Source organism: Aureobasidium melanogenum, assembly GCF_000721775.1.
Source record: "Aureobasidium melanogenum CBS 110374 unplaced genomic scaffold scaffold_13, whole genome shotgun sequence".
In the NCBI taxonomy this organism is placed as follows: domain Eukaryota; kingdom Fungi; phylum Ascomycota; class Dothideomycetes; order Dothideales; family Saccotheciaceae; genus Aureobasidium; species Aureobasidium melanogenum.
In genome coordinates, this window is record NW_024470065.1 from 272,191 (window position 1) to 284,833 (window position 12,643).

General features: G+C 50.9%; 6 protein-coding genes across 6 annotated transcripts; 3 read left to right on the forward strand and 3 right to left on the reverse strand.

The window, feature by feature from the left end:
- Positions 1–1,236: 1,236 nt before the first annotated feature.
- On the forward strand, positions 1,237–2,021 carry M437DRAFT_76049 (uncharacterized protein; the record flags this gene model as incomplete). The annotated part of the gene is made up of 2 exons (XM_041026541.1): positions 1,237–1,450; positions 1,510–2,021. 2 exons carry the CDS (start codon positions 1,237–1,239, stop codon positions 2,019–2,021), a joined length of 726 nt encoding a protein of 241 aa, XP_040878902.1.
- Positions 2,022–2,805: 784 nt separating this feature from the next.
- Positions 2,806–3,999, forward strand: M437DRAFT_76050 (uncharacterized protein; the record flags this gene model as incomplete). Its single annotated transcript, XM_041026542.1, has 1 exon — positions 2,806–3,999. The coding sequence occupies one exon, from the start codon at positions 2,806–2,808 to the stop codon at positions 3,997–3,999; it is 1,194 nt and encodes a 397-aa protein (XP_040878903.1).
- Positions 4,000–5,260: 1,261 nt separating this feature from the next.
- Positions 5,261–6,689, forward strand: M437DRAFT_66834 (pyruvate dehydrogenase E1, alpha subunit; the record flags this gene model as incomplete). Its single annotated transcript, XM_041024830.1, has 4 exons — positions 5,261–5,404; positions 5,464–6,052; positions 6,114–6,349; positions 6,411–6,689. The coding sequence occupies 4 exons, from the start codon at positions 5,261–5,263 to the stop codon at positions 6,687–6,689; spliced, it is 1,248 nt and encodes a 415-aa protein (XP_040878904.1).
- An 865-nt stretch (positions 6,690–7,554) lies between these two features.
- M437DRAFT_76052 (signal recognition particle protein) lies at positions 7,555–9,641 on the reverse strand (the record flags this gene model as incomplete). The annotated part of the gene is made up of 3 exons (XM_041026543.1): positions 7,555–8,791; positions 8,845–9,260; positions 9,318–9,641. The coding sequence occupies 3 exons, from the start codon at positions 9,639–9,641 to the stop codon at positions 7,555–7,557; spliced, it is 1,977 nt and encodes a 658-aa protein (XP_040878905.1).
- A 937-nt stretch (positions 9,642–10,578) lies between these two features.
- On the reverse strand, positions 10,579–11,062 carry M437DRAFT_85326 (uncharacterized protein; the record flags this gene model as incomplete). The annotated part of the gene is made up of 2 exons (XM_041028273.1): positions 10,579–10,832; positions 10,906–11,062. 2 exons carry the CDS (start codon positions 11,060–11,062, stop codon positions 10,579–10,581), a joined length of 411 nt encoding a protein of 136 aa, XP_040878906.1.
- Positions 11,063–11,573: 511 nt separating this feature from the next.
- M437DRAFT_76053 (uncharacterized protein) lies at positions 11,574–12,407 on the reverse strand (the record flags this gene model as incomplete). The annotated part of the gene is made up of 3 exons (XM_041026544.1): positions 11,574–12,177; positions 12,230–12,280; positions 12,337–12,407. The coding sequence occupies 3 exons, from the start codon at positions 12,405–12,407 to the stop codon at positions 11,574–11,576; spliced, it is 726 nt and encodes a 241-aa protein (XP_040878907.1).
- Between the last annotated feature and the right edge of the window lie 236 nt (positions 12,408–12,643).

Consider the following 12,643-nt stretch of genomic DNA (forward strand, 5'->3'; position numbering starts at 1 on the left):
CTACATCTTTTGAATTCGTTTTCTGTGCGCTACCTTACCTTCTCAACTTCGGAAAAATGCTCTGGATTCGAGACCTATAAGATCAGCAATGACTCTACGGTTGACTCGTGACCGTGGCCACCGGAGGCGCAGCCATCCTTATGAAGCAATCTCTCAATCCTTCACGCACTTGCTGGCCATCATCATCGAAGGATTCAGAACCTCCTGCATGGAGCGCAGCACGTGAACACTCTTGTTTCCGCGCTTGTGCGAATGAGCGGAAGTAAATTGCCGCAGCACTCTATTTTAGGCCTTGTTCCTGCAGCAGCCGGACCGAAGGTCAAAGCGTTTCTCTTCTTTGCCCAGATCTGTCTGGCTCGAGGCAGCCCACGAATCAGTTCGCCTTTTCCCTGCTGCATGTCGCCGAACAGCTCCTCGAATTGGATGTGATGAGCTGCTCGAGCTGAAGTACATGCAGCTTGTAAGATGACTTGTTGTACCATGAAAGAGGCACGTTGGTGGTAGTAAAGAGGTACTGCACGTTTGAGCAGACCGATGTCATGCTAAGCAACCAGGGGTCTTTTTGTCCTTGTCCCAAACGCGCTTGCAACGGTTTAGACCCAGCGCCGAGCAGCGGCGACTGGGCGATCGTTTTGCTTTCCCCAGAGAGCCTGCCCAGAGTCATCGAGCATCAGATCAATTGCATAATTTCCGCCCATGATCGAGTTTGGCTGGGCGAAATCTCGCTTGCCATCCTGTTTGCTGACCTGATGCGGCTATTTCTCTTCCGCGCAAACAGTGGATGTTACCTTACCATGTCTTCAGGCGTGGCGAGGCGTGTCCAGATGGTATTGAGTTTTGACAACCACCGTGGCAACCGAGCCACCACTATGTGGATTAACATCCAGAAAAGGGAAAAAGGGACAAACAAAAACTACAGAAGGTAAGCTGGACAAGCTCGACTAGCGCGGGAAGGGAGACTTTTTGGAAGCCTCCGCGCGCCGTCGTTGTGTCAAACGGCGCCATGTTTAGAGGTGTGGGTTGTTCGCCTGCCTATGCCCTGCTGCCTCCCTATTAGCTTCTGGACTCTACGAGATGGCGGACCACCGTCATCTTAATAGAATAAAGGCAGGTCCCACCGTGCCCTGGTCTTTTCCCTCTTCACCTTCTTCTTGCAACAAAATCCACTCCTGCTTGCATACCACTCTTTGAACATCTAACCACTCTTTCCAAAGAACAATCACATCACACAACAAAATGCGTTTCTCTACTCAGACCCTCGTTGCCCTGTTGGCCTCTCCTCTGTTGGCACTTGCCGCCGATCCCAATGGCTTCACCAACTCTGACTGGACTGGCATCACTGCTGGAAAGTCATACGACATCAAGTGGGACCCTTCCACTGGTGGCACTGTATCGCTCATTCTGCGCTCCGGCGCCAACAACAACTTGACCCCTGGAGTCTACATCGCTCGTAAGTTCTCCAAGGCCCCCGATGTACAATAGCAAACCAGATGCTGATACGACTTGCAGAGGGCATCGCCAACTCGGGTAGCTACACCTGGTCCGTCCCTAGCGACATCACTCGCGGCTCCGACTACGCCCTCGAGATCGTCGACGATCAGGATAGCTCCAAGGTCAACTACAGCTCCCAGTTCGTCATTGACAGCACAAACACCGTCGCCTCGTCGACTTCGTACATCAGCCAGTCGGCATCTGCCTCATCGGCCGCTTCCTCGGGCGTCTCGAGCGCCAACTCCTCCGCCTCCAAGGCCAGCAGCTCCGCCTCTGCCTCTATGTCATCGGCCTCAAGCTCTGCTTCGTCCGCTGCTTCCAGCGCTTCCAAGTCGATGAGCTCGGCTGCCTCGTCGGCCTCAAGCTCTGCTTCCTCCGCTTCCTCGAGCGCCTCCAAGTCAATGAGCTCGGCTGCCTCGTCGGCCTCCAAGGCCAGCAGCTCCACCTCTGCTGCTCCCACCTCCACCGGTGGTGCCATGGCCTCCGCCATTCCCTACGGTCTTTTGGCCCTTGGTGCTCTTGCTCTGTAAAGGGCTTGATGTACTGAGCTCTTGTTGCTTCCTTCGAAGCAAAAGCAAAACATCCTTGTGTTTAATATTGTAATGATACCTTTGTAGTTTTTGCGGAAGCTTTGTTGTACGAAAGTTATGTGATCTTTCATGGGTAGTCTCTCTGTGTATAGGCTTGAAAAAGAATATATCGTTTGCTACCTTACTTCTCTGTGTCTGTCTCGTCCGAGATCCAATATTGATATATGGGTGGTTGAAGAAAAAAAAAGATCGACCTGCGATGCAAGGAGCTCGGAGTAACACTTGGAAGCTGGTATGGTAGAATCAAGCAGACGACTGGCTAACATTGCACATCGCCTGATGATGTTCGAAGACAGACTGTGGTATGGAATTTAATTGCATATCGCTGGTACCCTCCCCGTGTACTAGAGCATGTAACGCGTGTAGCTATAGAAATGCATGATAGCAATCACAAAGAAGATAGTCCCCACAGAGAGGCAATAGGTTATCGACTTTGTATAGGCATACATGTGCTCCCCAAAACAATTGTGCCTTTCCATAGTCTAAATTCTACTTCTAGCTGTACTCGGAGCAAGACTTGAATCTACAGGAAGGACCAGAAATGGAAGTTGTTTCAAGCAGGGTTGCCCTGCATGCTCGTAAATTCTGAAACACCTCGGCACGTTTAAGATGTACAATGACGACTACCGAAGCAATCCAAGACAGTCAAGTGATCCACCATCTCTATCGTTCCTTTCCGTCTCTCTAGTTGTTACCAGACAGAGCCACCCTGTTGTTACTGAACATGAATCTACTAGAGCTTCCACGCGAGATTCGCGATAACATCTACACCCACCTCTTCGAACCCGAGGCCAACCGACGCACCACTTGTGACGGCCTCACAACATACACATACTCGCACAACAACCTCTTCTGTGTGAATCGTCAAATCTACCACGAAGCCCGCCGTATCTTCCTCGAACAAAACACATTCATCAAAATCTCCACGCCGTTTCCTGAGTCTAGGTATCAGGTTGCCGACCATGGCGTGCCTATTGTTGCCTCGGAGGCTTGCGCGGACGACTTTTCCCAGCATGGCTTGTCCGTGGCGATAGCGTTTCCCTTGACGGCAGCAGAAGAACAAGATACATTCATCATACACATCGACGACCTGCCGAAGTTCTGCGAGACTTGGTTCTATTCGGCAGCCGACTATCCAGACTTGAATGGGCACCTGGCGCTGACACTCGAGTTGCGGAATCCTTCATCTAGCACGCCCTTGGACGGTGATAGTATACCTGCAGAGAAAAAAGTGCTCAAGGCATTGCAAGAGAGGCTTCTATATCCTTTCGGCAGGATCAAGAATTTGTTGCGGGTGAATGTTACAGGTGTCCCTAAACCCGACGAGGCTGTTGTTGCCGAATTCAAGAGATTGATGGCTATACCACTGGGCTCACCTCTCGAACGCCTCATCCTCGCCACCGAACACAAAGACGCAGGAAACGTAGCCTTGATGGCAAACCAACCCCTCGAAGCACTGGAACACTACCGTAAAGCCTGGGAGGCGATGTTCATCGTCGTAAACGGCAGATCTCGCGAAATTCATGGTGAAAGATACTTTGAGACTTTTCTTACTAGTCCGCCGTTTGAGGGCCAGCATGGCAGTATGGTGTCTGTTGTGTTGCGAGTAAGGCTTGTGGCTAATACATTACTTGCGTACCACAAACTTCGAGACCTCGAGACGGTGGTGCATATTGGCATGCGCACGATCAATATCATGAGAGGAGGAAGGGAGAATTTGGAACCTGATGAAGAGGCTGCCAATGGATGGATCGCTGGACCTGAGATGGGAAAGATCTACTACAGAACTGCTTTGGCGTTCAAAGAGATGGATGACAAGTATGAGGCGAGGCAGTTGTTGAAAGTTGCGGTGTTATATCTGCCAAACGAACAGAGAGTTCGTGAGTTGGTCAGAGAGTGTGCATTGAGGCTTGGATGAGAAACGACGAGACTGGAACAGAAAGCACTTGCATCATTCGTGCCTTCTCGAGAAGTATTTCCTGGTTTTAGGATGGCAGGTTCGGACAAAACTGCCATCCCGCACGATCTTATCCAGTACTCGGTACATCTGACCAGCCAACTCTTCGGAATCTTGAGTTCTGACGGCGTCATCAAGGGAGGAAGATCCTGAACAAAAAGAACACCACTGCTCGAACAATATCAGGGAAAGACGAATATGAGGATACGGATTGTCAGAAAGGCCTGTATAACAGGAACAGAAAAAATGTCAACTTTGGCGCATTCGAACAATTGTCCACGATCAATACGTCGGCAGCTCTGGATTGAGCTGCTAGAGTGCGACATTTGAAATCTCTCTGCGACCTGAAGTCTTCTCGCTGTCCCCTCGGATTGTGCAGCACAGCTTTCATGGAAGCCATCTTTTTACGTACAAGAGCATAATCGAAAGCATAATCCTGCCAACAACCGCGGACAATTGCGTTTGTCAGATGAAGAAACGCTGAAACGACTCGACCAGCTTCTAGATGAATGCATAAGGAGCCTCGCTATTGTCGATGCCTCGGACCACCATGAAGCAGGATATAATCCCGGATGGAGAAAGCGCGAACACAAGTCTTGGAACAGGGCGCGTGAGTGGCAAGAAGTCACCACGACATATCTATGCGTTTTCTAGACGGCAGAGATATACGGTTTTTGCTATGATACTCAGGAGCAGTATGGAAGTGAAGTGAATTGACAGAGATTCAATATGCGTTTGCTTATACCAGATTTGACGACATGAGAAGGGGTGAGCAGTAGAATGTTTATCGGGATTGAAGCTTGGCTGCAGGATCCGGCCCGAAGTGCAGGATTGCTGATAGCAAACGTCCCGAGTTTCTTACGGAGCGCCAACTAATGTCCCAGATGAGATGCACCCAGTTACGATCATACGAATTGATGCAGCTATAGCGATTTGTATGTCAGTGATTGAGGAGACGATACATTTGCCACGGCTGCAGCGATTCTATGGATTAAAGTGCTGTAAGATGTCTTTACGCGATAAAGAAGGTGCGGAAGTAAATGCTCGGCAGGCTCCCGAATAGGAGAGATACGGACTGGTCTGTAACAAGTCTCGGCGGCAAGAAATCGGAGTCCGTAGAAACTTCGTGGATTGTTGCAGCTCAAGTCCCAACAGACGACTTGACCAGAAGTTGTCCGCTCACTCTCCCTCTCGACCCTCTTCTCCTCACAACCCTCCAGTCATGCTGTCCAGATTTGCGCCGAGGTCTGTCACCTCGTCGGTCAGACGTGCTGCCTTCCAGCCCACTCGTGTCGCTCCTCAAGTGCTGAGAACCGTCACCACCGACGCCGCCAGCGCTCACGCCGAGAAGGCTGATGTCCCCAGCGTATGCAACTCCTGCAATCAGAAGAACCAATTGGCCAGACGACTGACCGCATATTACAGGAGGATGACAAGCCTTTCGAGGTCAAGCTGTCCGACGAGAGCTTCGAGACCTACGAGCTCGACCCTCCTTCATTCACCCTCCAGACCACCAAGAAGGAGCTGAAGCAAATGTACTACGACATGGTCGCCTCGCGCCGCATGGAGATGGCTGCCGACAGACTGTACAAGGAGAAGAAGATCCGCGGTTTCTGCCACTTGTCGACCGGTCAGGAGGCCGTTGCCGTCGGTATCGAGCACGGTATCACCAAGGAGGACTCTGTCATCACCGCCTATCGCTGCCACGGTTTCGCCATGATGCGCGGCGCCTCGGTCAAGTCCATCATCGGTGAGCTGCTCGGCAGAAGAGAGGGTATCGCCTACGGAAAGGGTGGTTCCATGCACATGTTCACCAAGGGCTTCTACGGCGGTAACGGCATCGTCGGTGCTCAGGTCCCCGTTGGTGCTGGTCTTGCCTTCGCCGACCACTACCAGGGCAAGAAGAACGTTTCCATCGCCCTCTACGGTGACGGTGCTTCCAACCAGGGTCAGGTCTTCGAGGCCTACAACATGGCCAAGCTGTGGAACCTTCCCGTCATCTTTGCTTGCGAGAGTGAGTTACAGCATTGAAAGACGCATTCGCGACCACAGATCACTAACTTTCCATTCTTCAGACAACAAGTACGGTATGGGTACCGCTGCCAACCGCTCGTCTGCCATCACCGAGTACTACAAGCGTGGTCAGTACATCCCCGGTCTCAAGATCAACGGTATGGACGTCCTTGCCTGCAAGCAGGCCATGGCATTCGGCAAGCAGTGGGCCGCCGAGGGCAAGGGTCCTCTCGTCTACGAATTCGTCACCTACAGATACGGAGGTCACTCCATGTCCGACCCCGGTACCACCTACAGAGTGAGTTTCTTCCTCTTCAACTCCACCTTTTTGTCCCTTCTTACTAACACGCCAAACACAGACCCGTGAGGAGATCCAGCGCATGCGCAGCACCCAAGACCCCATCGCCGGCCTCAAGCAAAAGATCCTTGACTGGGAGGTCGCCACCGAGCAGGAGCTCAAGAGCATCGACAAGCAAGCACGCGACAGCGTCGACGCCGAGGTCAAGGAGGCCGAGGCCATGCCCGCCCCCGACGCCACCCCCAAGATTCTGTTCGAGGACATCTACGTCCGTGGCTCTGAGCCCGAGTACCTTCGTGGCCGTATCCCCGAGGAGAACTACTACTACGAGAAGAACTAAGCATGTTCTGCTTGTAGAGTGAGGTCTTTACTGAGGGAAAAGGTGTTGTGTAATTTTTTAAGAAGGGGAGTCAAAAGGGAGGGAGGATGCATAGCAAAAGAGTGGTGTGAAAACATTGGCTCTTTGATTTCTTTTAAACCCCAACCATCTCAAATACCATGGAAGCATTTTTTCTTGTTCAAAACAATCATCTCTTCTGTCCGCCTTGCTTCCACGTCTTTCCTCTTCACGACCAGATATGCTACACAAGAGGTATGAGATCTCTTTCGATATCTTCGACTCATCTCATTCGCAACCCACAGCCTCGAGGCTTAGAGACCACAAAGCAGAGAGTCACACAAACACAGGTTCCTTTGTCATCTCAGCTCCATGTGGACGGCTGTCTGACAAGCATCGGTCATAATCCTTCTTAAGAGCTCGAGCCACGGCACGTTTGCACATCTGTTCCTTTGAGAGACAACCATTTTACAAAATTCTGCCTTGATGTGCTGTTCTTCGTCTTGCATGAATACTTGAAGGATCAGTCTTTTCTCTGCAGAGTCACCTCTTTGCCACTGTCTCGACTGGAAGAGAAAGAGGCTTGATTGTGCTCTGTTGCTGCTGCTGAAAAGTGTGTCCAGATGCCTTAGAGAAGGTGAGGAGAGAGAAGCAGGGTTGCATTGACTTGAGAGAAAACCACACTTCATCAGCAAGATGACTGATGGGAAGTGGTAGACCAGAGAGTGACAGATGAACACAAAGAAACAGAACATGTTGGGCAAGATCATTCATTGACATACATAACTTGACTTTTCGATTTTATACACAAATCCGGCATCTATGCCTTCCTTATCTTCCCTCTCTCCACCGTTTACTCAAGCAGAATCTACCACTTCCCACCCTTCCCCTTCTTCTTACTCTTCTTGTTCGTACTCTTGCCCTCCACAACCTGAGCAGCAGGCGTACTAGCCCCACTGCCTGCGCCACTATCTTCAGCAACAGCTCCTCCTTGCATAAACATAGCCTGTCTAGCCTTCGCTTTCTTGCCTTTAGGTCTGTAAGAGCTTCTATCTTTGATAGGAAGCCATCTCTCTGGATCCAATTTCTTGGCGGGATCAAAGTCTTTGGGTGTTTTGCTCTTTTTCAGTTTCTTGGATTTGGGTTTTGTGGCTGGTACGGAATCAGAAGGTGCTGAGCGCTTTTGGGAGGTGGTAGCGGTGATAGGGGTAGATTTTGCTACACCGGCGAATTCGAGGGCGGAGATGTCGATGCCACTGACCAGACGGTCTAGCGGTGTCAGAGCTGATAGCTTTTCAGCATCGATGGCTGAAGGGTTTGCGCGTGCGAGAGCGGCGACAAGACCGGCGGACGCGTAACGGTCGGAAGAATCCTTCTCGTGCAAGAAAGTAAACAGCTCAGCGGCGAGTTGCTGGTCCGCGGGTACAGAGCTCTCGAGCAATGCGGCACCAGCAGATTTGTACAAATGGCCCAGTGCTCGTGACGAGATGGGTGGGTTGGAATGTTGACGCCAGTATCTTGCTGCCTTTGCCAACTCTGAACGAGCATGGCTTTGCTGACCGCGAGAGGTGTAAAGAGATACCAAAACACCGATCAAACCAGGAGCATAACGCACATCTTGTGCGGAAGCTTCTGAAGATGAAGACAAACGAGCAAAGAAGTTTTCGAGCAGGGAAATTGCGGCGGCGGGGTTGGAGGCGTGGATGTAGAGTTGCATGCACACAAGAAGCAGACCAATGTCGTTAGGTCTGCGTTCCAAGACTGGCAGGACAGACTTCAGGGCTTCCTTTCCAGCTTGGTTGCGAGCGTGGGCGGCGGCACCAAAGGCAGATAGAGATACGGTGGCAGAGTCGAGGGTGGGTGTTTGAGCGAGAGATGTGGTTGATCTGATGATGCCGTCGTATTTACGGGCAAGGAGGTCGAGAGTGTAGTTGTTTCTTTGGATGGCAGCGCTTTGGTAGGTGAATGGCTTGTCGGGGAGGATGGTTGAGGGAGTCTTGTACAGAGTGCGGTGGGTGAGGTAGGGGTTTGTGGTTTCTGTCGAAGTGGCAGCTGTGTTTGTCTGAGCGATGAACTGAGTGGACGAGTCGTGGAAGGCGTGGACACTGCGGAACGAGTTAGTCCCTTGGTCATGGGCTTGAGGGTGCAAAGCGCATACTCTTTGGAGTCGATGGTGGCAGCAAGAGCCTGTGCATCGTCTAGCCTGCCCTGACGGATCAAGACGTAGAGCTGCTGAATGGAAATGGGCACAATCTCGGCGTCCTTCTCTTCCTGGTCCATCTCAGAAGCCTCGCACAATTCCTTTGCTCTTCTCAACAGAACCTCAGCCTGTCCCAGCTCATCACGCGCAATGCTTTGGCAAGCAGCATTGTAGGCAGTCTCGAAGGCTTCCATGTCTTCTCTTGAAGGCTTCTGCGGCGCGTCTGCAGATGCACGACCAGCCCACTCCAGTTGTGCATATGTGGCGCCTGTGTTGATGCGCAGATCCATGTCTTCATTATCGACGGATCCTCTTTGTGTCGAAAGCTTGCGGTATAGCTCGGCTGCCCGTTCAAAGTCCTGGTGTCTGTAACTCTGTGTGTATGTTAGTTGCGCCCTCTCTTTCCACCATTTGTAAGCCTTGCAACATACAGCCTGGGCTTCGACATGTCTCAATCCTCTGTCCGACTCGTTGCTGTCCTGTCTTGCGACTTCTGCAGCCTTTGCGGGTTGACCGTTCTTGTACAGCGCATACGCATACTCCAGTCGCGCCTTTTGCTTGATCTCCTCCCCACCAGCCTCAACAGTAGCAATGGCATCTTGAAAGCGGTCCAAGTTCAAAAGAGCGACAATCTTGACTTGTAGCGCTTGGAGGTCGTTCTTGGATTTGGCGAGGGTGGTTTCGCATGCGCTGAGGACTTGATCATGGTCGGTGATGGAGGCCTGACCCAGCAGCGAGGCTAATGTTGCTGCCATTGTCGCTGTATGTCGTGTCGTGAGAGAAATATTATCTTTCACCACTTGTCCAGTTGAACTGTCGCATGAGAGCGCCGTCCACTTCGAGAGTCCCGCCAATCATGGTCAAAGCTCATTGCCATTTCCCCACATTTTGACTTTCGCTTCATCTCCAGCACAAGTGACTTCCTCTTCTGCAACTATAAAAATGCACAATTCTTTCTAGAAATAAAGCAACGTCCAGAGAAAGACTGTTAGTCGGCCTGGTTTCTGTGGAAACGCTCATCACACAGAACTGTATCGTGCATTTTGATAGGTCAGCAGTCAGCGACAGTAGGTGTGGGAGACTTTGAACCTCAATCCATCCACAACATCACCGGGCTACCTCACAATATGCTGAGATCAATTCATCTTACACCCGCTCGAAGCAAGTATTCCGCTTGTAAAAATGCACGAACGGATCAGAATCAGAGACGTATCCAAAGAGAGCCATGCAGTAACAGGTCTCTCATTTGACACTACTCGAATCCCAGAAGGATTGTGCATTTGGATAGCATGCGAACATGCAGGTATGCCATTATGGGAGCACACGAACTTGAAGACAGACTCATACTCTCACATCGGCTTGTAGCAACAATTCTGACTATAAAAATGCATGAATGTCTCGAGATTGTAGATGCATCCAGAGAGAGCTATACGCGGTGTGAATTCTCAATGGACATCTCGTGTTTTGCAGACAGTATCGTGCATTTTCATAGTGACATTTGTAGGAACTCTCTACGCAGGGAGGTGGGGAAAGGAGAGAAGGAATTCATCATTGCTTAAGTAGCTATAGGTTTGATGCCTAATCGTAGGCTATAGGCATAATAGCCATAGCTGTGTCGTCGTAGTTGGGCGCTGCTAGCGTACATAATTAGCTATGTTGTACTCAGAGACATACGGTCTAACATACCTTGTTTTACAATCTCAACTGCCAGAATGGCATCTTGCGTACGGCTGGGGCACGCACATTACACCTAGTGCAGGTGCAGTTGGCCAGATTGCCTAGCCATATGTGCTTAAAGTGCACAGAAGCCTTATGAGCTAGGTCGAAGTGGCCGTTAGGGTGGCCATAGAGCAGATAATCTCTAGCTCTGTTGTTGGTGTTGTCGCGTGTCTGCGCGATGACACGGTAGCCATGAGGCAGCTCGGTGTATGTGATTAGAGGATCTCCTGCGCAAGTTGTAAGCCGAGAGATCGACACTAGAGGTAATGGCCATTAGCTAGCATTAGTGACTGTACATACCAGGGGCACGATCCCAATTCTTAGCGTAGCTGATCTTGTCTAGCCAGCGAATCTCATCTCTCTCGCTGCCCAGGGTATAGCGATCGCCGGAGGGCCAGTTCATAGCGCTTCCGTCGCTAGGGAAGGCGCTAAGATCGACTTGAACATAGGCTGCCATGGTGTATTCGTCTGTTATCCTAGGATGCGTTGAGACAAAGCGATGTGTGCGAAGTGATAGGTGTGATGTGTGGTATTGCAAGAAGCTAGGACCGCATGGCGCCTTCGTGACCTTGGTCAAGGCTATTGAAGCTCATTCACGATGGTTCGGATCGACCAGGTAAGGAGAGCCCCTTGCACCAGCTTGGACAGACCGACGTTCTGTCTCTTCTTGTCTATCTCTACCGCATCAAATCGCCTCTCGAAGACAGCCACCTTGGAAGAAATGCTGACATGCCTCAGTCAGACCATCAGAGACACGCAAAGGAACTGCCACACTTGAAGCGTGCTGTGCGTCCGTTGACCCGACGCGATCCTTTGCATGGTAAGTGAGCTCTCTGAGTAGCCCGAGCCTTGTGATGGGTGGTGCCCTCTTGACTTTTCCCTGTCTTGTATTCATGTTTCAACTTCGATCACAGTGGCTTTGAGGCTGTCCTGATGGTCATCCAAGTCTATGCGCATGCAGAGGACTTTCAAACTTGACCAGGTACATGGGTTTCGACATTGATGCCCATCCACTGACCAGAAAGCGCTTTGTTCAACCAAGGAACTTGGACAGGATCTACGTTGTCCCGTACATACTCCAACAGAGGTGCAGCGCCTGGCGCATTGTCAAAGACTCCGATCACCCCAGCCCGAGGGAGGCCCATTGCTGCTGCAATAGTACGTTCACACGAGGGATCCAAAAGAACCAGACGCGTGCACTGTGCCTTGTTCTTCTGGGCGTACGAGGCTGTATAACACAACAAAGGCAGATGCGCATATACCAGATTATCCTTTGGCTTTGGAAGGAATACAACGGCGAGATGCTTTGCGACCACTTGCTCTTCTGCCTGCTGAATTTCCTTGTCCGTGGTGGGCAGTGCTCCAGGTTTTGACGACGCAGCCTCATTCTCCAGATGGCGGCTTGTCGAGTTCAAACCAACGGTCAGGTGTCTCAAGATTTCTGGCTCCAGAGGGCGTTGTTCAGCAGCCGGGCTTGGTGTCTTCTCAGACGTCCTCTTGCGCTTCTTGGAATTTTTACCCGAGGATTTCACAGTATGCACAGCCCGATGCCTTCCAACTGGTTCTAATAGACTGTGGGACATGAGATCTCAAAGTCAACGCCAGTGTATAGGGTATGCCTTACTTGTTCAAGAGACCGAGGATGATTTGACTCTTGTCTTTGCTGAGCTCAGGTCTGTTTTGCATCAGCTTGCTTGCGCATCTATACATCATGGACAAAGAGACACAAACATCAGTGGACTTTTGAAAGTCGTGTCAGCCTTGATGACGGGCCTGCTAGGCTTCGCTTTGGTGCTGGCCATGTTGCGAAAGATTTTGATTGATGGATGGAAGTGATTGATACATTTGATGCTCAAGACGAGAGCAAGCAACTTTCTGCTATGTGCCTCAGCAAGAATAGCCGAAGGTGCCCGAGCTTCGCGTATACCTGCCGGTCTGCGAGCCAATGAGGTAATATTTTGAGCTTTGCAACTTCCACTTTGTGAAAGTCGCGTCTGCTGGATGAGGCCAGACTGAAATTGAATCCAATACCAAGGAC